The sequence below is a fragment of the Notamacropus eugenii genome, chromosome 6 (genome assembly GCF_028372415.1).
Source record: "Notamacropus eugenii isolate mMacEug1 chromosome 6, mMacEug1.pri_v2, whole genome shotgun sequence".
NCBI lineage: Eukaryota > Metazoa > Chordata > Mammalia > Diprotodontia > Macropodidae > Notamacropus > Notamacropus eugenii.
In genome coordinates, this window is record NC_092877.1 from 142,653,405 (window position 1) to 142,679,827 (window position 26,423).

At 40.1% G+C, this 26,423-nt stretch overlaps 1 protein-coding gene across 2 annotated transcripts in view; it reads left to right on the forward strand.

The window, feature by feature from the left end:
* C6H4orf51 (chromosome 6 C4orf51 homolog) overlaps positions 1 to 25,684 on the forward strand; it is a 66,692-nt gene extending 41,008 nt beyond the window's left edge. For both annotated transcript variants that reach the window (XM_072621177.1, XM_072621176.1), the window contains exon 6: positions 25,512 to 25,684. In XM_072621177.1, coding sequence (XP_072477278.1) covers positions 25,512 to 25,583 — 72 coding nt within the window. In that variant the 3' untranslated portion in view covers positions 25,584 to 25,684. The remainder of the gene's footprint in view (positions 1 to 25,511) is intronic.
* Positions 25,685 to 26,423: the final 739 nt, after the last annotated feature.

A 26,423-nucleotide genomic window follows, 5' to 3' on the forward strand; every position in this document is an offset into this window, starting at 1 on the left:
ACTGGGCAAAATGAGTCTGGAAAGGTTTGTTGGGACCAGATGCCAAGAAGACAATCTGGAAGTTGTCTTTTTTTCTTATTTTCTTCTACGGTTAGTGAGGTCAAAGTATTTTCCAAGGTTTTTTTCTGATTTGTTTCTTTTCTTTTTCTTTTCTTTGGCCTGTTTTTCATGTATCTTTAGTCTTTGTCCATTCAAGACTGGATATCACCTTTGCAGAATACTATAGATTTTGAATTTTATCTGACATGTTTGTCACAATTTCTCCCCAGTCTATTAATTTTCATGTTATCATAACGATCATTAATATTGTTTTTCACTGTATAGAGTTTTTTTTAAAAAATTGTATAACCAAATCTGCTCATTTTATTCCCAGTAATTTTTTTTTCCATTTGACCTGCAGAAAATATGTTCTCTTTCCTTTACATTTGGGATAAATGGAATAAAATAGTTTCTGTTTTTCTTAATGAACTTTGTAGAACTGAAAGCATTGAAAAGCACATGCCAACGTAGATGGGTTTTAGGTTCCCCTTTCAGGACTGTTCAGATGAATTTCTTGTAAGCCAGCCAGTCTAATTGCTCTTTGATCACTTAATATGGTTTCAATTAAGATTCCTCATCATAGCACACATAAGATACAGAGGTTCTTCCAAGACGTATCTCCACCATTACTTGCATGTCCCTCTCCCCCCAAACACCTTTGACCCTAACTCTTAGAGAATCTCAGGCAGAGATATGAAACCTTATGCCTAATCAGTCACAGAGCTCGGTGTTAGGCTGGGTGGTAATCAATCACCTTTTCCTAACTACCACATTTCACATGCTCAGGAAAGTGCTTGATCCTGCAAAGAAAAGGAAGTCCTGATGTTGAGGATAATTATCGGTTCATTCATTTGCCCATTCCAAATTTCCAATAGATATTTATTGAGCCTCCGCTATTTACAAATCCCAGCTCTACCACTGGACTAGAGTTCTAGTTTCAAAAAAGTCATTGTTAATCAGATCAATTGCAATGATCAATCTTAATTTGGAGAAAAGGTAATTAAACGTAATTCCCTTCTCTCAGTAGAGAAGTGGGTGGTGGGCTAGAGGAGTGGAAGGCTGCATATGCTATGAAATGAGGTCATTTTGGTTTTGCTTAAACTGTTTTTCATTATAACGTGGGGGAGGATAATGGTAATGGTTATTAAAAATGGTATCATTATAACTTTTCTAAAAGGTGAGAGGATCTGTCAAGAGATGCCAACTTTTGGATTTGGCTAATGTGATAATTTATTTTTCAGGATTATGTAGATAAATATTAAGGGATTAGTTTTCCATTTAAAAAAAAACTTATCCAATGGGTATGAGCATATTGAGATAATTAATTTAAAAATGTTTATTATTTGAGAAATAAAAATAATAAATTAAGAAAAAAACTTGGGGAAAAAAAGATCATTGCTGATAATTTTCAACTGCCAGACAACTCAGAATTCTCTTTTCTTGCAAGAAAATTTCGAAAATTAGACCTGCTCACATTTATCAGCAAGAGGAAAAGGATGGCTGCTGTTGGGAATTACAAGAGAATATGATAAAAACAAGCTACCTATGATAAAGCAAGTTTCTAAATAGAGTTTTTAGCATATAAGTCAGGAAACAAGAAATCAGCTGGAGAATATCTATTACTTTCTCATAGAATCAGAGCTAGAAACGACCACAGAAATCTACAGTCCAACCTCCTTATTTTACAGACCAGGAAACTGCGACCCTGAGAGGTTAGGTAACTTGCCCACAGTCATTCAGCTAGCAAGCACAAGAGGAAAGAGTTCAACCCTGGTCATTCTAAGTCCAAGGCCAGTGCCCTCAGCACTAAGCCATACTGCCTCTTGAATCTTATTTCCTTATTTGCAATGGGCAAACCCCAACTCAAGGTTTTATTGAAGAGTTAGGAATCTTGTTCAGAGTTCTGTTCTAGAAGACAAAAAGATTTCATTACTGTCAGCTTGATTTATCTGTATCATGCCTTCTTGTTACTATTTTCTATTATCCCCTTTGTGTGACTTAACTTTTTGACCATGTATGTACACATGTGCACACATAGAATTACATTACACACAGTCTATCTTCTTTCTCTCTAATTGAATTTTTGTCTCTTTGCTGAATGAATTCCCACCCAACACCTTCTCTTCTTTCCCCTTCTAGCTGGTAATGAGGTTCAGACTTCATATGACATTTTGTTTTTCACCTTCCCAATGCATTTAGCACATAACACTCTGTGTATATGTGTGTGTGTGTGTGTGTGTGTGTGTGTGTGTGTGTTATAGATTCATTTGTTCTTATTCCCCTACTGGACAGTAAACTCTATGATGGCAGAGATTATGTTGTCCTAAAGTTTTTGTTTCCCTGGTGACCAGTGAAGTGTCTTGCACACAGCTGATGCTTAATAAATGTTGAATGAATGAATGAATCTAAGAATCTTGCACAATAACAACTGACATGATACAGGGCCTCTGCAGTGAGGTCACCATGGAAAGAGTACTGAATTTGGAGTGAGAGGGCATCAGTTGGAATCCTGGCTCTCCTACTTATAACTTCTGTGACCTTCTCATCTAACCCTCATAGAAACTCTGGGGTAAGGGCACTATAGCTAGAATTGTCATCCTTAGTGCTTCCTTTAGAATTTATTTCTAAATTAACGAACTTGTCTTTTCAATCCTTCCCATCACCCTAATTTAAAAGAAAAAGAAAAACAAATCCCCTTGCAACAAGTATGGACGGTCAAGCAAAACAAATTCCTGTATCATTCGCATCCAAAAATGTACGTCTCATTTTGCATCTTGAATTCATCATCTCTCTGTGGGAGATGGGCAGTCAAGAGCATCGGCTGGTTCTGGTTCTCTGGAATTGTGCTTGGTCACTGAATTGATGCGGGATCTGGGGCTCTTCAAAGTTTTTTGTCTTTGCAGTGTTGGTTTCACTCTCATTTTTTGTAAGTGGGGAAACTGAGCCTGAGAACTTAGGTAACTTGTGTGTGTCATACGCTAACAGGTGTCAGAGGTGGGTCTGGAGCCCAAGGCTTTGCTGATTCCAAGTCCAACATTATTTCTGCATCAGGGCAATAATGAAATGGCTCTCGATGGAACTAAAAAGTGCCTTATTCCATTAAAGCCGCCAATTATTTCTGCTTCCTCCATACATTAGGCCACACTGTTTCCAGAGATGTAGTAACTGCTTTTTATTCCTTCTCTAACCTAGACTCGGTCTGTTTTTGGCTTCTTTTGTTGGTTTTTGGCTTCCCCCTCCCTTTCCCCTCCTGGCCATAAGATTTAATTTGGGCTTTTAAACTGAAACCAGGTGCTGCCTGTAGCAAAGGCAAAGCCGTAATCAGGAGAGGCTGTGTGTGCAGCCCCTATGGAATGTGCTGGGCTCGTGACTCAGGCTCTCCTGGCAAAGACAGCTCACTGAGCAAATCACACAAGTAGGCGGCAAAGAGCCCAGACCAGGCCGATGTGGCCTTACCAGGCCAGACAGAGCTTGTTCTTCTGGGGGGCTGGAAAAGGACCTTGGAAATAGATTCTAATTCAGTCTATATGCCTGAAGCCTAACAGTTTTGGGTTGAGGTTTGTTTTTTTTTTTTTTTTGTTCAATGCTGTTAAAAAAAGTTTCAGTTTTTAAATGAATTTTATTTTTCCCCAATTACATTTTTTAAAAATTTCAACTAATAAGCATTAATTTTTTTTCTCCTTCCCTCCTTACTCCCAATTTAAAAGAAAAAAGGAAAAGGAAAACCCTTGTAACAAAAATGTGTAGTCAAGCAAAGCAAATTCCCAGAGTGTTCATGTTCAAAAAGATATGTCTCATTCTACAGCTTTAATTTATCACCTTTCTGTCAGGCAGAAGGGAGCAGAGTTCATTATCCATCCCCTGGAATCAGAGCTGAATATCGCACTGGTCAGAGTTCTGAAGTCTTTCAAAGTTGTTTATCTTTGCTATGTTCACAGTGAGTTACGTTCACTATGTAGCCCAATTGCTTATCAAAATGTCTGGCACATGTAAGTGCTAAATAATTCCTTCCTTCCTTCCTCCCTCCCTCCCTCTTCCTTCCTTCCTTCCTCCCTCCCTCTCCTTCCTTCCTTCCTTCCTTCCTTCCTTCCTTCCTTCCTTCCTTCCTTCCTTCCTTCCTTCCTTCCTTCCTTCCTTCCTCCCTCCCTCCCTCCCTCCCTCCCTTCCTGCCTTTCTGCCTTTCTCATTTCACTCTGCATCAGTTTATATACATCTTCCTAGGTTTTTCTGAACCTCTCCCATTTGTCATTCTTTATTGCTTGATGGTATTACATTCTATTCATATAATGAATTTATTCATCCATTCCCCAGTTGACGAGCACCCAGTTAATTTTCCATTCTTTGTCACTACAAAAAGAGTGACTATACTACAATATTACAAAGATGTTTTATACATGGGCCTGATAGTTTCTGAACGATATTCATGTGGAAAACGGCTTAGTTAGACTTGTTCCATTTTATCCCAAAGAGTGACAACTGGAGCAACAGGTAGAAGTGATAAAGAGAGAAATTCAGTCTTGATGGAAGGGAAAACTCCCTAATAATTAGAACTGTTCTAAAGTGGTTGAGCTACCCAGGAGGGCAGTGGCTTTCCTCTCAAGTCTTTAAGCAGACTGACTTGACGGGTGTGTACCACAGAAGGGATTGTCTTTGGTTCTGGGCTAGACAAAATGGCGGGCTGTTGAGGTCCCTTCCTACCGTGAGGATGATTCAAGGCTTAGTCAGTTCAACCTAATACCCTAGGGACCAGGAGATGACTGCGAAATAAAACTATGCATTAAAGTAGTTTAGGGAAAGAGAAGTGCTTCAGACCCTTAGGGGCCAGGAAGGCAGAGAAGAGATCTTGATAAATTCTGGCTAACGATGGATAATAACGTTAGGGTGTTTGCAAAGTAACATATATGCAAACACCTATTATTTTTGAGACAATTGTTGGGCAGTTCCCTCATATTGCCCTTGATGTGGAGTCAGAGAACCTAGCTGAGAGCTTGGCTCTGCTCCTCAGCAGCTATGGCACCTCTGGTGGGAGGACTTGCGAAGCCCCTTTCAGGCAGCTGATCCACCTTTGGTGTCTACCTGGCATTGCTTGTGGCTCCAAGACGCTGTAGCATGAGCAGCAGCCACACCCTGGTAAACTATCTCAGCAGATGGGCTAAATCAGGCTGGGTGTAACCAACAGGCTTCAAACCCATCAGTCAGTTAGGGAGATGTCTACCCCAAACATGTGACAGAAGACTCCTCCTTTTAGACCAGATGAAAACAATTTGTTCCAAAGGCCATGAAGGTGACTGAATAAGGCACTGTGGAGTTCTCAGAACTTGGTGAGACATCAAAGACGCCATCACCTTGACTTTTGTCTTGCCCCTGGACTTTAGTGACTCAGGAAGAGAGTGAGGCTCACAACGTTATGCAGCTCTGTCTCACATCCAGTTCACACAGGAGTCAAGACATCACCCCATGATACCATCGTTCCTCTTCAGATGCCAAAGAAAAACAATAACAACTTTCAGAAGGAGAATGAATCTTAAATAGCATAAATGGATTCTCCACTGGGCAGATTTCTCTTCCCCTCATTTTTCCTTTTCATATAATGCCTACTTGAAAAAACACCCCCCAAAATTGCCTACACCCTCTTTCCAGCTGCTGTAACTATCCCTTAATTTCAAGAAAGGCTCTGCTTAGCTTTTTCATTAACTTCTACTTACCTGGAAAAATGGGGTCTTTGAAGGCCCCCTGACTTCATAAATATTTATAGTGTGAACAGGCAGCACCCTAGTTATGGAAGAGAATGGACTCATTCAGTCTTTATTTATGACTCGACACTTGTGTGAGTGACACACGCCCTTGGGGCTTGCCTCCCCCTTTGCTTAACTGCAGCGTATGTGGGAAGTGATTGTGCCTACAGGCTAGATTTAGTCCTTTCTCTATTAGTGTATGTATGCAAACGATTCACAGACCTCTATATCCAGCTGACCTCCAGTTCTGCTTTGCCAACTGCCTACTGACCTCTTGAACATCTTCATGTCCCATAGGTATCATAAATAACCTATTCAAAATGGAAGCCATTATCTTTCCCCTAACTTCCTTGTTACTGCTAAGGGGACTCACCTTCCAGTCATACAGATCTGAAACTTTGCAGGGACTCTCAGACTTTTCCCTTTCTCTTCCTTCCTCCCCTCCCCCCAATCCCATCCAATGTGTTGCCACATCCTGTTGTTTCTGCCTCCATCTTTCTTTTCCAGGCAGATTTGGCTTTTCTCTTCCCTAATGCACTCTATGATCCAACCAAACTGACCTCCTAGGTGTTACATGTTATTCTTTTTGGCAAGTCCTCATCTTTGAACAGTCTGTCATTCGTGCTGGGAACTCTTCTCTCCTCATCTCAGCTCTTTGCAATCCTTCGCTCCTTTGAAGTCTCATCTCAATGGCCACATCCTGTTGAGCCCTGTTTGGATCCCCTAATATTCCTCCCCAATTATGGTGGTGCAACGATTACTATCCTCCCTTTATAGATGAGCAAACTGAGGCTGATAAAGATCAACTGTCTTAACTATAACATTAAATCTCCAGAGGGTATTGTTGTTCAGTTGTTTCAGTCATGTCAGACTCTTTGTGACCCCATTTGGGGTTTTCTTGGAAATGGAGTGGTTTGCCAATTCCTTCTCCAGCTCATTTTACAGATGAGGAAACTGAGGCAAACTGAGGGTAAAGTGACTTGCCCAGGGTTACACAGTAATTAAGTGTCTGAAGCCAGATTTGAACTCAGGGAGATGAAGCTTCCAGATTCCAGGCTGGCACTCTGTTCACTATGGCGCCTAGCTTCAAAGGCTTACAAAACTATTTCCTCACAGCTACCCCCAGGTACAGTATCAAGGGACTTCCCTATCTGTGTGGTATGGGCAAGTCACTCAACCTCTCTAACGAGGCAGTTGGATTAGTTGACCTCAAGGGACTCCTGCAGATTTAAATCTATAATTTGACTCTATGAAGTGAGTAGTAGAAGTATCCTTAACCCCATTTTGCCTATAGCATTGGGGAGTTAGAAGACAATTAGAACAAAGAAGAAAACATTGAAGTGTTCACAACTCCCTTTCCTCAGTCCGGGGAGCCAAATCACACTAGTAGGGATTTTGCTCATTAGTAAGCACAGGATTTGAGTGATTGACAGAGCTGCCCTGGCAGTCCTCCTTGGGGACCCCACTGATCAGGATGTCATAGCACTCCTGTCTGGTGCCATGTTTTGTGAGGTTCAGGGAAAATGAGCTGGGATGGACTATGTGAGGCTGTTGCCTAGACCTGGATCAGAGTCTTTGATGGGTCATAAGTCATATATAAAGAGCTAGAAAGGATTGGGACAACACTTAGTTTGAGTCCCTCAATTTCACCAATGAGAGGAGAAGATAGAAAGTAAAAGAGTCCCCTGGCTATAAAACCAACACGTAATTCTCTGCATTCCTTGGCTCTCTCCTCTTTTTGAATACTTAGTCCCTTTGAGGAGTGAACATCAGCTTTCCTGCCTATGGCACTGAGAGGAAAGGGGACCAGCCTGTGTGACAACAGACCTTCCTCAGCTGACAGGTTATGGTGGAGTTACATGGTCTGCCTGCTTGTCTTTATAGCCTGCACATGCCCAAATGCAGACCATGCTAGGCAATGATGAGACCCATCGGGCCTCACTGCTTGGCTCAGATCGGCTTGGCCACCTACTGTTTATCCTGAGCAGTGGTAGGGCCTGGCACCGAGACCTGAGTTTCTGCCAGCTCTTTATTTTTAGAGACAGGAAAACGTCTGCTTTTTGGCAGTGGCCCTCACTTGGCATGCACCAGGGGGGAAAAAAGTTCAAGTGAGAGATTCCAAGCCCTAAATTCATGGCATATGACATGGGTAATAGCTCTGTGAGCCTCTCTGCTGAATTCCTGATAGAGCCTAAAACCTTTGAGTTACTAGCCTCTCTGCTGAGATTTGTGGTTCTCTTGCCATAGGACCCTCCTTCATCTTCACACCAGTGTTCTCATTGGTTGAGAAATTATAGGCCAGTTACTTTGGAAGTCTGAATGCCTCAGCAGGTCTGAATTCTCACAGTCTTTGCATCCATCTGTCTGCCTGTCTACTAAGCTATCTATTTATCTCAACTCTGTAGGCAGAGGAAAAAAAATCACTCTGCCAGAATTGTTACTAGCCCACAACTTTTCAGCAGCTCTCCTCAAGCTGACTGGAGTAGTCATAGTGACGATAGGTGCCAAGTGGTGAGCATCTGTAGCTTGAAGATAGTCTTGTGTATTGTGCTATCAAGTTTTATTAGAAAGATCACTTGATACCAGCTTGATTCTGCTTTTATTTCATTTTAAAATCTTTGCAATATTTCATATTTTTATACTACAATTAATCTCCATTGAATTCTCTCTTTTAACAAAGAAAAGCAAACCAATTTTTATCTCCTCTTTGCTGATATTTAGATCTTTATTTTTGGTGTTAGTGCTTCTACCTACTATTTTTAGGATTATGGCAAATAATAGTAGGGAGAGAAGACATTTTTGTTTTATCCCTGTTTGTACTGGGAAAGCTTCTATAATTCTCCACTGAGAGCAACACCAGTTCTTGGTTTAAATATAAGCATTTACTCATCTAGAAATAATAGATTTTTCCATGCCCATACATATTAGGGCTTTAAAGCCAAGAACAAAAATTGCTGGGGAGGGGAGGGAGAGAAGACTGCCTTTTAGACCAGAACTTCTGTGTAAACTGGAAAAGAATGTAATATTGTGTATAATATGGAACTAAGGGGATTTATGGTATGGTCAATCTAAAATGGGGAGATTAGGATAAATTAACCTTGCCATGTTTCCCACCATAAGTTTTTTTGCAGACTGGTCTGCTTGGGAGGACTAACGGTAATTTCATGGGAGATAGGCATAATAGGGGAGTCACAACTTATACATCAACCAAGGAATCAAAAGTGGGATTCACTTGTGGTTCCCATGGAAGGGATGTCCCTAACTCTTTGTCTCAGCTAGGCTCACCAGAAATGATAAAAACAAATAAATGATTCATCTACCCAGCTAGGGGAAATTTTTCTTATTCTCACAGGGTTCTTAATCTTTACATCTTATCACTTCTGCTTGTCACCTTGACAATCCTATAACAAAGCAACACCATCAGGTTTTTGATCTCCTAGGGGAAAGATGATTACTTTGCTTCTTTTCTATCTTGTGAATCATGCTAGGTACTCTCCTCTTCTTTTACCTAGAACCCCGTTTCCCAAACTCTTATCACTGTGCCTGACATTAAACATCAGACAAGACTTGGGAGAGATCAATTTCTTTCCATGACAGGAATAAGCAGGAACAAGGGGATGAGCAGACAATGAAAGACTAGAGTGGTCCAGCTTGTTAGAAATAACAGCAGCTGATGCAAAATGTTTTTGATTGCAAGGGCAGGGCTGGCTCACCTCCTCAATCTCTTCTTTCTCCCTTGTGGAGAGGAGAGCAAAATGATTTTGGACAAATAACTCAGTTAAAGGGGTAGTATCCTTTCCAATGAGATAAGTAGGGAAGGATAGATTCCACCTCATCTAATCATCGTTCAGTCTGTGACTGGGTGTGGGTATGGGCAGGATCCTACTTACCACCCTAGCAGCCATGGCTTTGAACAGTAGCCATCAGTCCTTGTGAATAAAGGCAGAGGATCACATATAGTGGGCTCTGCTAACTTCAAACATGGAGGATGACCCCCCCTTGACTCAGCTTCCTTTCTCCCCATGCCTTGTTCCTCCTAAACCTAATCTCCATTTTCACTACTTTATCAATTCCCCTCTTCCTGCTGTTCACCTCTTCACCTCTGCTCACTTTCTTTCCTTCAAAATCTTTTTTTTAGGGGAGCAGGGAAGGCAAGGCAATTGGAGTTAAGTGACTTGCCCATGGTCACACAGCTAGTAAGTGTCAAGTGTCTGAGGCTGAATTTGAACTCAGGTATTCCTGACTCCAGGGCTGGTACTCTAAGTACTGCACCACCTAGCGTCCTCCTTCCCTTCAAAATCATGATCCCATAGTTAAGCAGTTCAACTTTATACCTTTCTCTATCATTGCTACCATAGTCCCATGTCCCCTAGTCCCATTATTCCAAATCTGTTACCTCTCTATCTGGAAATCAGGGTGACATGCTCCATCACATGGTTGGTCATTGCATTGGCTGGAGTTCTTAAGTCTTTCACTATTATTTTTCTAACAATGTTGTTGTTGTACAGATCATTCTCTTGATTCAATTCACCGTACCAGTTCATAGAAGTCCTCAGAACGCATCCCTTACATTATTTCTTATGGTATAACAGTATATTGTTATATGTATAAACCATAATTTGGTCAGACATTTTCTAATTGATGGGCATCCTTTTAATTTCCAGGTCTTCTTTCCCTGATTTTCAATCTTCCCTTATCCAATGGCTCCTTTCCTTCTTCTTACAAGCACTAACCTCTCTGGGTCTCAGTTTCCTGTTTTGTAAGATGAGGGAAGGTGTTTAGACTTGACCTCTAAAGTCCTTTTCAGCTCTAAATCTATGCACCTATGATTCTATGCTTAGATCTCTTTTTTAAAGACAAAAAGCCCCGCCCCTCCACCACAAATCTTTAATTTAACTCTGCCATACTCAAAGTTATCATGCGTTACTCTTTTTCTTCCCTTCCATGGCCAAACACCTAGAAGAAGCTTCAGACTGCTTGCATAGGTAGCACTTACTACCTTCTCATTCTCTTGCTATCAGCTTTCTGTTTTCACCACTCAACTGAAACTGCTTTTCCCAAGGTCACCAACGATCTCCTAATTGCCAAACCCTGGGACTTTTTCTCAAGAAGCTCCATTGATTGATTGCCTCTTGCCGCTAGTGTAAAATACAAACTTTTGTGGCTTCTAAAGCCCAGGTTAACTTGGCCCTTAGCAATTTCTTGCATGGTACACCTTCAGCCCGGTAGTTTCAGCCAAACTGTACTAATTGCTGCTTCCTGTGTCTCCCAATTCCATGACTTTGCTTAGGCTGCCCCTTATTCCTGGAATACCCTCCACCTTCACTTTCACCTAAAAATCCCTACTTGTTTCAGTTGTTTTTCAGTCACATATGACTCTTCATGACCCCATTGGAGTTTTCTTGACAGAGATACTGGAATGGTTTGCCATTTCCTTCTCCAGCCCATTTTACAGATGAGGAAACTGAGGCAAACAGAGGTTAAGTGACTTGGCTATGGCAAGACAACTAATAAGCATCTGAGGCTGGATTTGAACACAAGTCTTCCTGATTCTAGACCTGGCCTTCTAGCCACTGTACTACCATCCCTGCCTGGCTGTGTGATCTTGAGTCAGTCACTTAACCTCAGTTTCCTCATCTGCAAAATGAGGAAGTTGTACTAGATGAACTTTGACATTCCTTCTAGCTCTGAATGATCTTGAACATATATCCCAGGGCTCTGATCTCATCAATATTTAATGTTTGTTGAATTAAATGGCAGGCCATAGGGTAGACTTTTATAAAGAGAGGACTCCCAGATTTTAAAAAAAAGTAAAAATTTAAACACTGATAATTTTATTTTATCTGATTGAAAAAACGGTTCAGATATACATTAATGTAAGTGGGGAAAAATGAAGTCCACCATGATGTAATTTTTAAAAAAATTTATTTAATTTTTTTCAATGAACAAAAATCTACTTTCTCTCCATTCACTCTCCCATTGGAAAATGAAAGAAAGACACAACCCTTGAAACAAATGTTCATAGGAGAGGAAAATAAACTCCTGCATTGGTCTTTGTCCCTTTCCAATTGTGGTTGATCACTGCTTGATTAGAATTGTTACTCTGGTTGCTGAGCTCAGATTTTCTGATATGCTTTCTTAAAGTGGAAGGCTATGTCTTGTGCAGAATGTGAAGATGCCCTTCCACTCACAGAAATCCACATTCAAACTCTGTGGCTTTCATTTTGACTTGATTTATTGCCTCAGTAGAACATCATAGGAGCATAGGTCTAGCGCTGAGAGGAACCTCAGAGAACATCTAGTCTGACCTTAGTATTTTATAAATGAGAAAACTTGGAGGTTAAATTCCTTGCCTACACTGACACGTCAGAGGAGGAATTTAAGCACCAGCCTTGGACTGTGAAGTCAGTGTTCTTTCCTCTGTCTAGCTCAAATTGACTTCCTAGCTTTAGCCTGCCTTTATGCCTGTAGCTTATCCAGCTACCTCTATAACATCCATCAAGTACTTTTCAAAATGTGGCTTCTGAGTCTCTTCCAGATGGTCTTTGGGTGGTCTTCCCCAGCACAAATGTATTTAATATGACAATGTTTATACTTTGTTTCTGGAATAAATTGATAATTTACTCATGAATCTTAATAAAAACCAGACGTCACTTGGGCATCTCTTCAATATTGAAGCCAGTGATTGTTAGTAAGAATTTGGGGGTGGGGCGTTTCGTGTGTGTGTGTGTGTGTGTGTGTGTGTGTATGTGTGTGTTTGTAGAGGGTGGGGGAAAAGCAGGAAGGGGCAAGGTAAGTGGTTGGTAGACGCTGATTTTACCTACTAAAATGAATATCTGCCTACTGGAAAAAAAAAAAAAACTACTGCCCTATAGAAACCTGCGGTCTAGAGCCTGAGTCTCCATCTTGTTTTGATTTAAATCTTATCTTCCTAATGGAGCCTTGTGAATGATTTTTTAAAAGTTGCTAGCTTCCCTGAATTCCACATGACAGTAGAAAGAGTGGAAACTAGAAATGAATATGGAGTTAGAGGTCCTAGTTTCAAACCCCACTTCTGACGAGTAGCTGTGAGATACTGGGCAAGTTGTATAACTGCCCTGAGCATCAGTTTTCTCAATTGTAAAATTAAGGGGTTGGAAAAGTAAGATGGAAATGTGATGACTGCTATCATTTGACTCACTGCAGCTTCAGGGCTGAGAGCTGCTCATAGAGGTGGGCTCCTCATCCATTCTTTCATCTTTTCTCACTTTTGCCCCATCCCTTCCTTTCAGTCTTTGCCAATATCCATCCTTCAGTGAAAGAAGTTGTCAGATAAGCCAGTGTTCAGTCCATACTAGATTTGGAGATTGGAACCAAGGGATATCTGGGGGAGACAGTTGTTACCCTCCCTGACGTTCATCCCAACATCCTAGATCTATACTTGACATGTCTCTGGCTTTCTTGACTAACCCATTATGGGTCTTTGAAAGTTAGATAAACCGAGATTATCCAGCTAACTAGTTAGTTCACACATAAGTCAAGGTATCACCTGTGAGATCACTGGTCCTCTTCCAAAATGAAGGATGAATATCCACAACATCTATCTATCTATCTATCCATCTATCTGATTGCACATGTAGTTTGTGGCATCTCCGGTGATCATTAGTTCAGTAAGTTTACTACACCAGGGTCTTTTAAGTATTTGAAAGACTGTCAGTAGGGAAATGGATCAGACTTATTCTAATGATATTTTATTTTTGTATTTACTTTACTGTATTTACTCTGTGCACATGTTTCAAGTGGAAGACAAGGAATTTGCTCTTTCTGTCTTTGTATCTGCATGGCTTAGTATGGTGTTGAACATAATCAGGTACTTCATAAAATAGCAAAAATTTAAATGGCACTAGATTGGCAAAGCACTTTACAAAAATACAGTCAGTATGAACAATGAATCCAGCAAATTGGTCACATTACTCAAATTCATACTGTATGTTACCATTGGGCTGGAACCAATGATCATATTTTACATAATTGTAACTTTGAATAGCAAAAATTCAGAAACTTGCAATACATGAAAGGATTCATAATCCACACTTATTGGGACCTCACTGTTTTATCTTATTTCGTCCTCACAACAACTATGGGAGGTAAATGCTATTATTATCCCCACTTTACAGATGAAAAAACTAAGGCAGACAGAGGTTAAGTGGCTCATGCAGAAGTGTCTGATGCTAGGTTTAAATCTGTCTTCCTAACTTGAGATCCAGTGCTCTATCCACTACAATGGTTGCCTCTAATACTTTGCTGTTTTTCAGTCATGTCTTTATGACCCCATTTGAGATTTTCTTGCCAAAGATACAGGCGTGGTTTGCTATTTCCTTTTCCAGCTCATTTTACAGATGAAGATACTGAGGCGAACCAGGTTAAGTGACTTTCCCAGAGTCACACAGCTAGTAAGTGTCTGAGGCCAGATTTGAACTTGGGATGAGTCTCCCTTATTCCAGGCTAGTGCTCTATGCACTGAGCCATCTGGCTGTATACTTCTAATACTAGATCCTTGTTAAATTAAAATGAAACTTCATTTTATTAGTCCTAAAGTTATTTTCCACCCTGTTTTGTAGCATGTTCCACATATCTAGGAATAGAGAAATGTGATTCTATTGACATAGGGAACTCAGGGGTGAGGAAACTCACTCAGGTTGGTCTTGAGCCTAGGTCTTTCTGGGTCTGAGGCTGCCTCTCCTGATGTCTAATATCCTGAATTATGTTGAGAAAGTCTTGTTCACTTCGTCCATGTCCTTTAAGACTCTAAGTTTTCATTTTTGCAGTCTGTTCCCACTCACCTCCATTTTTCCTTTCATGTATTTTCCTCTATCCTAGATCATCAGTTACTTAGTTTGTCATTTTGTCTGGTTCAGTTGTGCTGGTACCACCCAAAGGGAATATTCCCATTGGTCCTTCCCCTACCGCCTAGGACAAGGGCCAATCAGACTACTCTCCCAAAGTGTATTAGGACTCCCAACCCAACCTCCATGCTTTCTTGTGTCTATTTCTATCCCCTTTTTGACTACAAAGTATCCAGAACAATATATACCATGATAGAGTCCAATAATCTTAGCTTCCTTGTGTGCAGTACTGTGCAGCTTATAAAACAAATTCCTCTGAGGTCAGTAGTGTAGGGATTATTCTTCCTATTTGACGGAAGAGTAAACTGAGACCAGTGACTTGCCAGGATTTGAAATGGCAGCCAGAGAAGGGAATATACTTTTCATCTGTATTAAGAGAAGCAGAGTTCTCAGGAATAAGGAATAAGTCCTGCTCTTCTCTCACCTGATCAGAACCTACCCGGTGTCTGGTTAATTAGAGAAATTGTATTTAACAAAAGACACTGGTACGTGAGAGAGCTTCAGAGATGGGTGGCTAGGACAGTGAAGGGCTTGAGTTTCTGCCTTATAAAGATGGGTTGAAGGAAGTTGGGATATTTAGTCTATAGAACAGAAGACTTAGGCAAGAAGTAATAAGTGTCTTCAAGTATTTGAAAGACAGTCAAAAAGAAAGAGAGATTATATTTCTTTTGCTTAACCTCAAAAGAGAAATGGGTGAAAGTTTGTAATGGCTAGCACAGGTTCCTGGATCTGCTTTACTAGGAAAGATAGCTGTTTAAGCGGTCAAGAAGATTTAAAAAGAGTCTTTCTTAAATTACATTCACTAACTAGTTCAGGGGAAAAGTCAGCACCCTGAACTTCAGAGTAAATACAAAAAGAGAAAATATAAGCAGAGAAATAAAGACCAACAGACAGGGCTCTACCGCCTGAATTAAAACAATATTGCTATGCACTTTACATACATTCCTGTATCGAGAGAGCCTTTACATCTGAGCTGTTGGGGAGCTCTGAACATATGGCTACTCTGAGTCACAACCAGGGAATCACAGGTTCCTTCTCATAAGTGAGCCCCTCAAAGCAAAATACCAACTCAGAGTGTATATACACTTCTCAGAGCCAGAAGGCATCACAACCCTTCTGACTCAGTGCCTAATTAGAAATTAGCAAAAGGTGTGAAAGCCTTTGTACAAGCAAGCCTTTCCCCCAAGCAAGCTTCCCTCAATGTGCTCAACTTGAGGCCTGTTAAGGGACAGTGAAGATTTTAAATCCCATTAACATCACAAAGTTACAAAGAGACAAAGTTATGCTTGATGTCAGGATACACTTCCTAACAAAGCTATGACCAAAGTAGAAAGAGCAACTTTTGGAGAGGGTGCCTTCCTCTTCACTGAAGGTCCTTTAGTCAAGGCTGGCTGACCACTTCCTAATATGTTATCAAGGGGGTTTTTTTCTAGGTACAATCTGGACTAGATGGCCACTGAAATCCAATCCAACTGAAATCCAATAATTCCGTCTCTTGAAAACAATTTCTTTCATTTGAAGTCTACTGCAATATCATGCTACCTTCCTTGGTACACTCAGGATTCTGTTAACCTGGGGCCTCAGTATATGGGGTCAGTGTGATAAGAGAATAATCAACAGTGAATAGACTACTAGCTCAGAATTCACCAATTATATGCGTAAAGATTTAGAAAAGAAAGATATGATAAGGAAGGTTTCATGAAGGAGCTAAGACTTAAAATGTGTGCTCAAGGATGGGTAGTATATGCATAAGCAGAAGAGGGGAAGGGAAGTTATCTGGGGTAAGGAAGGATGAAGAATAGGTTGAGGGAAGGGAAGGTAGGAGTCATAGGACAGACCTCTGAGGTCATCATTGCCAGCTTTCTTATTTTATAGATGAGAAAAGTAAACACAGAAATAGGAAATGACCTTCAGGAAGGCAAGAATGAACAAGAGGAGTGGAAGGGACAGTAAGGAGATGAACTTAATTGGAAGAGAGGATTCATACTGGGAATGAAAACTGGAGAGGCACAGCAAGGTCAAATGATAGGAAACATTTACAATGACACACTAGTTTGGACAATACAGGAAGGTAACGGGAAGATGTAGATAATATCGACAGCTGGGAAATCACAGAATTGTTGAGTGTTAGAGCTGGAAATGGCTTTAGAGATCATCTAGTATTAACCATCTCAGTTTACAGGTGAGAAAACTAGGGCTCTTGGAGGTTATGATCAATCACAAGCTATGTGAGAGGGAGAGGAGGGGGAAGGGACAGACAGAGACAGAGAAGAAAGAAAAGAGAGACAGAGAGAGAGAGACAGACACAAGACAGGGACAGGCACAGAAGATAGAGAGAGAGATAGGGACAGAGAGAGAGAGAGAGAGTTCAATCTCTTCACTACAAGTTTGGTACGTATTCCTTTATACTGATGAATCAATAAATCAACAATCATTTCTTAACTCCACCTATGTGCCAGACACAGTCTAGGTACTGATTCCCTTTTCTTAAGGATCTTCCATTCTATCCATGTAATAGCAATGTTACAAGATTTATCCAATAGTGGTCCCCAAGATGCCCTGAGCTTGGAAAACATGATGTCTCCCAATAGTAAAAATGAGAGGAGTAAAAAGAGAGGAGTGGTCTTGGCATGGGGATCCTGACAAAAAGAAGGAAGGGAGAAAGGGAAGGAAGGAGGAAGGAATGAATCTAAATATTCTAAGATAGAGGAATGGGCAGCTTAATTACAAGCTAACCATTACATTAATGTAATCCTATAATGCCTTTGAGAATAAGTATGAAGAATGTAGAGAAATCTGTAAAGTTGTTTATGAAATAATGTAAAGTGAAAAAGCAGAAGCAGAAGAATAGAATGTACACACATACATATATATGTATATGTACATATATACGCACATATGTAAACATATATATTTATATGTAATGACCATTTTGGGAAGAGTGAGAGAAAATAAATGGTTGTATGAAAAATTCTGATGAGGACTTAGAGAAAGTAACTGAAAAATAGTATAATAATACTTAATGTGTTAATAATAATTGATATACATTTAAATAGTTACTAAGCAAGTTTAGCACCTAGGAAGCTAGGTAGCATGAGGGATAGAGTGCTGGACTTGAACTCCGGAAGACCTGAGTTCAAATCTTCCCTCAGACACTTATTCTCTGTGCATCCCTGAGCAAGTCACTTAACCATTCTCGGACTGTTTCCTCATCTATAAAATGGAGGGTCATAACAGCACCTATCTTGTAGAGCTGTATTGATTAGTTGGTTGTACTGATGTTCATTTTTTTTTCTTTTTTTAATCCTTTTTAAAAAATTTATTCATTTATTTTTAGTTTTCAACATTCATTTCCACAAGATTTTGAGTTTCAAATTTTTTCCCCATCTCTCCCTTCCCCCCATCCCAAGACACCATACATTCTGATTACCTCGTCCCCCAATCTGACCTCCCTTCTGTCACACCTCTCCCTTCCCTTATCCCCATCTCTTCTATTTTCTTGTAGGGCAAGATAGATTTCTGTACCCCATTGCCTGTATATCTTATTTCCTAGTTTCATGTAAAAATAATTTTTAGTATTTCTTTTTAAAACTTTGAGTTCTAACTTCTTTCCCATCCTCCCTCCCTACCCACCCCCCATTAAGAAGGCCAGCAATTCAATATAGGTTATACATGAGTAGTTATGCAACAGACTTCCATAAAAGTCATGTTATGAAAGACTTAACTATTTCCCTCCATCCTATCCTGCCCACCATTTACTCTATTCTCTCTTTAGACCTTGTCTCTCCCCAAAAGTGCTTGCTTCTAAATACCCCCTCCTCTTATTTGCCCTCTCTTCTTTCATACCCCCCGCAACCCACTTATCCTTTTTTCCCCTACTTTCTTGTAGTATAAGATAGATTTTCATACCAAATTGTTATTCACGTTATTCCCTCCTTAAGCTGAATGTGATGAGAGTAAGCTTCACTTTTTCCCCTCTCATCTCCCCACTTTTCCCCTCCATTGAAAAAGCTTTTTCTTGCCTCTTTTATGAGAGATAATTTGCCCCATTTTATTTCTCCCTTTCTCCTCCCAATACATTCCTCTCTCACCCCTTAATTTTATTTTTTTTAGATATCATCCCTTCCTATTCAAGTCACCCTGTGCCCTCTGTCTACATGTATATAATCCCTCTAACTACCGAAATAGTGAGAAAAGTCACAAGAGTCACAAATGTTATCTTTTCATGTAGGGATGTAAACAGTTCAACTTTAGCAAGTTCCTTATGATTTCTCTTTCCTGTTTACCTTTTCATGCTTCTCTTGATTCTTGTGTTTGAAAGTCAAATTTTCTATTCAGCTCTGGTCTTTTCATCAAGAATGCTTGAAAGTCCTCTATTTCATCAAGTGACCATTTTTCCCCTGAAGTATTATACTCGGTTTTGCTGGGTAGGTGATTCTTGGTTTTAATCCTAATTCCTTTGACTTCTGAAATATCATATTCTAAGCCCTTTGATTCTTGTGTTATCCTGATTGTATTTCCACAAGACTTGAATTGTTTTTTCTGGATGCTTGCAATATTTTCTCCCTGACCTGGGATCTCTGGAATTTGGCTACAATATTCCTAGGAGTTTTCCTTTTGGGATCTCTTTCAGGAGATGATTGGTGGATTCTTTCAATATTTATTTTGCTCTCTGGTTCTAGAATGTCAGGGCAGTTTTCCTTGATAATTTCTTGAAAGATGATGTCTAGGCTCTTTTTTGGATCATGGCTTTCAGGTAGTTCCATAATTTTTTAAAATTTATTTTAAGTTTTCATTCATTTCCACAAAATTTTGAGTTCCAAATTGTCTCCCCATCTCTTTCCTCCTCCACCCCAAAACACCTTGCATTCTGATTACCCCTTACACCAATCTGCCCTCCCTTCTAATACCCCTCCCTTCCCTTATCCCCATCTTCTCTCTTGTCCTGTAGGGCAAGATAAATTTCTATACCCCATTACCTGTATTTCTTATTTCCCAGTTGCATGGAAAAACAATTCTCAACATTTGTTCCTAAAACATTGAGTTCCAACTTCTCTTCCTTCCTCCCTCCCCACCCATCCCCACTGAAAAGGCAAGCAATTCAATATAGGCTATATATGTGTAGTTTTGCAAATGACTTCCATAATAGTCAAGTTGTATAAGACTATATTTCCCTCCATCCTATCCTGCCCCTCATTTCTTCTATTCTCTTTTTAGACCTTGTCCCTCCCCAAAAGTGCTTACTTCTAAATACCCCCTCCTCTCATTTGCCCTCTCTTCCTTCATACCCCTCACAACCCACTTATCCTTTTTCCCCCTACTTTCCTGTAATGTAAGATAGGTTTTTATACCAAATTAAGTGTGCGTGTTATTCCTACTTTGAGCCCAATGTGATGAGAGTAAGCTTCACTTTTCCCCTTTCACCTCCCCCCTTTTCCCCTCCATTGAAAAAGCTTTTTCTTGCCTCTTTTATGAGAGATAATTTGCCCCATTCCATTTCTCCCTTTCTCCTCCCAGTATATATCTCTCTCATCCATTAATTTTGTTTTTTTAGATGTGATCCCTTTCCATTCAACTTGCCTTGTGCTCTCTGTCTCTCTCTCTCTGTGTCTCCATATATATGTATGTATGTTTGTGTGTGTGTGTGTGTGTGTGTGTGTGTGTGTGTGTGTGTACAATCCCTCCAACTGCCCAGATATTGAGAAAAGTTTCAAGTTACAAATATTATCTTTCCATGTAGGAATGTAAACAGTTCAACTTTAGTAAGTCCCTTGTGATTTCTCTTTTCTGTTTACCTTTTCATGCTTCTCTTGATTCTTGTGTTTGAAAGTCAAATTTTCTTTTCAGCTCTGGTCTTTTCATCAAGAATGCTTGAAAATCCTCTATTTCACTGAATTACCATTTTTTTCTCTGCAGTATTATACTCAGTTTTGCTGGGTAGGTGATTCTTGGTTTTAAGCTTAGTTCCTTTGACTTCTGGAATATCATATTCCGAGCCCTTTAGTCCCTTAATGTAGAAGCTGCTAGATCTTGTGTTATCCTGATTGTATTTCCACAATACTTGAATTGTTTCTTTCTAGCTGCTTGCAATATTTTCTCCTTGACCTGGGAACTCTGGAATTTGGCTACAGTATTCCTAGGAGTTTCTATTTTTGAATCTCCTTCAGGAGGTGATCGGTTTTTATTATTTTTTATTAAATAATTAATATTTTAATATTTATTTTGCCCTCTGGTTCTAGAATATTAGGGCAGTTTTCTTTGATAATTTCTTGAAAGATGGTGCCTAAGCTCTTTTTTTTGGTCATGGCTTTCAGTTACTTCCATAATTTTTAAATTGTCTCTCCTAGGTCTATTTTCCAGGTCAGTTTTCCAATGAGATATTTCACATTATCTTCCATTTTTTCATTCTTTTGGTTTTGTTTTGTAATTTCTTGGTTTCTTATAAAGTCAATAGCTTCCATCTGTCCCAATCTAATTTTTAAAGAACTATTTTCTTCAGTGAGCTTTTGAACCTCCTTTTCCATCTGGCTAATTCTGCTTTTGAAAGCATTCTTCTCCTCATTGGCTTTTTGGACCTCTTTTGCCAATTGAGTTAGCCTATTTTTCAAGGTGTTATTTTCTTCATCATCTTTTTGGGTCTCCTTTAGCAAGCTGTTGACTCACTTTTCATGCTTTCCTTGCATCCCTCTCATTTCTCTTCCGAATTTTTCCTCCACCTCTCTTACTTGATTTTCAAAATCCTTTTTGAGCTCTTCCATGTCCTGAGAACTTGCAGATTTATTTTGGAGGTTTTGGATGCAGAAGTCTTGATTTTTATGTTATCCCCTGATGGTAAACATTGTTCTTCCTCATCCAAAAGGATGGGAGAGAATTCCTGTTCACCAAGAAAGTAATCTTCTATAGTCTTATTTTTTTTCCCTTTTTGGGGCATTTCCCCAACAAGTTCCTTGACTTTTGGGTCCTTTGTCAAGAGTAGGGTATACTCTGGGGACCTGTAAGATCTCAGTTCCTCCAGGGTGGCATAATCAAAGGAGAGAAGTTTACTCCCTGGCCTGGTTCGTTTCTGAGAATCAGATCAGCTGGTCAGTTCCTCCTGGGGCTTTAAGCTGAAGGCTTCAACAATGGAAGCTGCCTGCTGCCTGCCATGGACACTTCCACCACAGCTGCCGCTGCCTACCACCACTGCCTGGGGCTAGGGGAGAACCCTGCTCCATTGTCACTGAGGTGAAAGCACATTCTCACTGACCTTTGAAGTGTCTTTTTTGCCTATGGGTTGAGGGATCTGGGAATTTCCACTGCTGCTGGAGATTCCACCCCTGAGGCCTGCTCCTTCCAGTGCTGCATGGCCAAGGCTAGGCTGTGCTCCACTCTGAGCCCAGTGTGACAGACCTTTCCTGTCAGCCTTCCAGGTCACCCTGGGTTGGAAATCTGCTCCACTCCATCTTTCTGGGACTTCTGCTACTCTAGAATTTGTTGAGAGTCTTTCTTTACAGCTATTTTATGGGCTGTGGGGGAAGAGCTAGTGTATGTGCATCTTTCTACTCTGCCATCTTGGCTCCACCCCCACCCCCCCATTCTAATCTTTAAGGAATTATTTTCTTCAGTGAGCTTTTGGACCTCCTTTTCCATCTGATCAATTCTGCTTTTTATGGCATTCTTCTCATTGGCCTTTTGAATTTTTTTTGTCATTTGGGTTGGTCTTTTTTTTAAAGTGTTATTTTCTTCAGCCTTTTTTGGGTCTCCTTTAGCAAGCAGTTGACTCATTTTTCATGATTTTCTTGCATCAATCTCATTTCTCCTCCCAATTTTTGTTCTCCTTCTCTTACTTGATTTTCAAAATCCTTTTTGAGCTCTTTCATGACTTGAGACAAATTCACATTCTTCTTGGAGGCTTTCAATGGAGGAGCTTTGACTTTGTTGTCTTCTGTTTGCATGTTTTGATATTCCTTGTCACCAAAGTAAGATTCTATAGTCTGATTCTTTTTCTGGTTTTTGCCCATTTCCCAGCTATTTACTTGACTTTTGAGCTCTTTGTCAGGATAGTTCTCTGCTTCCAGTGGAGCTGGGGGTTGTACTGTCAGCTGCTCAATCCCCCCACAATCTGTGGGCCTAGAATTCCAGAAACAGTGGCAGCAGCTGCCTGTGCTGCTGCTGTGACTGCCATAGGTTCCTCTACCCCCTCTGCCACCTTGGGGCTGGGGCTGGTGCTGGTGGTGGACTACCCCACTCTCCCACATTGGTTCCACAGGCTTTTTCCACTGACCTTCCAATTTTTCCTCAGTGTTTTGGGGTCAAGAAGTCTAGAAACCACCACAGGTGTGAGAGAGTCAGTTCCCCCAAAGCCAATTCAGGTCCCCTCTGTGTATTTGCAGCCCATACTGTACTGTGCTTTGTTCCAAGCGTGGTATGACAGACACTTCCCAACGACCTTCAAGGCTGTCTTGGGCTGGAGATTTGCTTCACTCCATCATTCTGTGGGCTCTACAGCTGCTGAATTTGTTTAGAGCCATTTTTTACAGGTATTTGGCTGGGGTTGGTAGGAGGAGTGCTCCAGAAAGTCTATGTTGTTACTCCACCATCTTGGCTCTGCCCCTTCAATTATTTTTTTAAAGAACTATTTAATTTAAAAGAGATCGTTTTGAAATTTTTAATTCTAGAGGTTTGGAAGGATAGTGATACCACTGATGGAAATGGGGAAGCTGGGGAAGGAAACCAATTATGAGAATGAGAGGGAAGAGGGTAAAAGTTGAGCTGAATTTTAGACATTTTGAGTCTGAGGTAATAATGGGATGTACAAGTAGAAATAACCTTAAGTGGGAAATAAGAAATTGGAGCTTTGGTAAGAGGTTGTAGGTTTTGGATTTGTCCTCATGGGAGTGATAAGAATTGAGGCTGAGAGAAACATGTTTTCTCCAAAGCAGGGGGGACACACAGTGCTGTCTGAGGACTTCTGAAATCCACAAAGTCAAAGCTATTTTTATAATAATACTGATGAGATTTTAAATTTCTAACATGGCAAATACTAATAAATATAACTCACATAAACAAAGTTCTTTGGATTCCTTGATAATTTTGTAGAGTATAAAGGGGTCCTGAGACAAAGTAGTTGACTCTAAGGAGTTGAGTGTGAAGAGTGATAATTAAATTGCCAAAGACTGAGGCTGGGAATGGGAAGAACTAGCAAATGAGTCAAAGAAAGGGAGGTCATAGAGGTAGGAGCTGATTCCCCAAATTAACACAAAAGTTGGATTTTCAAGAAATAGAGGAAATACTGAGAAGGGAGCAGAACCAGGAGAATGCTGTGCACAGTAACAGCAACATTGTATGATGATCAGTTATGATTGTCTTAGCTCTTCTCAGCAATACCATGATTCAAGACAATTCTAAAGGACTCATGGAAAATGCTATCCAAATACAGAGAAAGAACTGATGGAGTCTGAATGCAGATCAAAGCATACTATTTTCACTTTATTTTTTTCATATTTTTTTCTTTTGGTTTGTTTCTTCTGTAACAACATGACTAATATGGAAATATATTTTACATGATTAGACATATAAAACTATATAAAATTGCTTAGTGTTTTAGGGAAGAGGGAGGGGATGGAGAAATTTGGAACTCAAAAATTTTTTTTAAATGAATGTTAAAAATTGTCTTTACAAGTAATTGGAAAATATAAAATACTATTTTGAAAAGAATAAGGGAACAGCTGGATGAAATTATGGAGAGATTTTGCACACAACTAGATGTGAATTCTGCTTGAATTGTTAATCACTCCCATTGATTTTTAATCAATGTATATTAATGCATTAAAACTAACTTCTAACCATAAAAAAGAAGCAGAGGAGTAAGCTGTTCTATCAAATGTTGAAAAGAAGTCAACAGAGGGAAAGTCTGACTTTGATCAAGCATGGGGCACTGGAGGAGAGGAGTGTGATGGCAGTGGTGGGGTATAGGAACATAAGACTAAGGAGGAGTGAGTATAACTCCAAAGATAGAAGGTATCACAGGTGAGAGAGGAAGCACAGATATAGAGTGCAACAAGAGAAAGAAATCCTCAGGGCACAGGCTAGCAAAGGGTTCCTGTTTCACTTAGAGACAGTAAATCTTTATCATCAATGGTTTTTAAAATTTGTCATCAGTATTATTACTTAACTTCCCTCCACGACCTTCATGTTCTAATGACCTCTTTGATGGTCTTCACACAGGATGTGTCATCTCCTGGCCATTTCCCTGGGCTGTCTGTTATATCTAGAATGCTCTCCCTCCTTATCTCTATTTCCTGCCTTCCTTGACTTCCTTTAAGTCCCACCTTCTGCAAAAGTCTTTTCCTCAAATTTCCTTTATCTTAGTGACTTCTCTCTGAGGCTACCTCCAGTTTATCTACATACGACTTGTTTGTACATAGTTTTTTTTTTGTTTTTGTTTTTTTTTCCAGTTCTAACATTCTACTTAACAATCTAGAGAGTTTGCAGTGAGTAGTTCAGCAGTACTGGAATCAGCTAAATCTGCAAAGACCTGACTATCTTAGACCTCAAGATGTAGCAGGTCATAGTGAATGGACCCAAGTCAGGAAGATCTGAACTCAAAGCCCACCTACAGTGTTCGTTAGCTGTGTGATGCCAGACGACACTTAATCTCTCTGAACCTCAATTGTCTTATGTTTAAAATGGGGATGATAATACCTGCCTTACACAGTAACAAAGAGTAAAATGAGTTGAGGCATGTTATGCCTTTGGTAGACGTTAAAGTACCACACAAATGTGTGAGACATTATTGCTCTTATCATAATTCTAGGGTCATACCTTCCTGTTCACAACTCTTGTAACATTCTTTGTGTCTTATCTCTTGCAGGCAGAGGGAATTGGGAAATGGTCCTCCAGCTCGGAGGGTAGCCAGATCTCAGTGCCGAGGAGCCAGGATTAACCGCAGACCCTGTGAGCACAAGGAAGGTCGTGTACCAAGAAGAATGTTGGGTTTATTAGCTCCACTTTAGCTTGAGTCCAATATACAATATCTTACTGAAATGGGATATTTCTGGGGATTTGTTTCAAAAGTAAATGACATCTTCCTCCCTTAGAAGTGACCACACTTTTCTCTAGATCTCATCTCCACGGAAGATTGATTTAAACTAAAAGTCATCTTTAGTCCTGGAGGAAATCTGGAAGGTAATCATGATAGTAACATTTATGCAGAGGGCATTTTAAGGTTTTCAAAGCACTTCACGTGATTTCTTATTTGATCCTCTTGTAAATAGAACTTGAACCTGAAGGGGTATCACAGTCTCCTACAACTTTCTTAATATCTTTACTTCTTTTGTCAGTCTTCAGAAATCCATGTGCAACCAATGACCTTGAGGACAGACATTGTCCCAGTCCTCTCTTCCCTACCTTCTGCCTCGTCCTGGGACACTCATTTCTTGCCACTTTGTGGTTTTTGTCCTGATGGATAACAGCATAGGATGAGACACTGGGTTCAGGGGAAAGAAAATTGGCCTCAGAGTCCTATTCTCTTCAGAGTAATCCTAGCTTGGATTTTTACTAGCTGTATGAACATGGCCAATTCTCATTTTACTCTGATCAACTGCAGGTACTGAAAGTTGCACTAATCACTCACAGGCTTTTGTAAGGAAAATGCTTTGTAAACCTTAAAACACTATATATGCAGATGAATTTTTGTTATAAAATGTGTACTGAGAAGGTCTGGAGGAGGTCACCAGCAAAGAGAGGGAGAAGACAGATTTGCTGAAGAAATTGAGGATGTTCA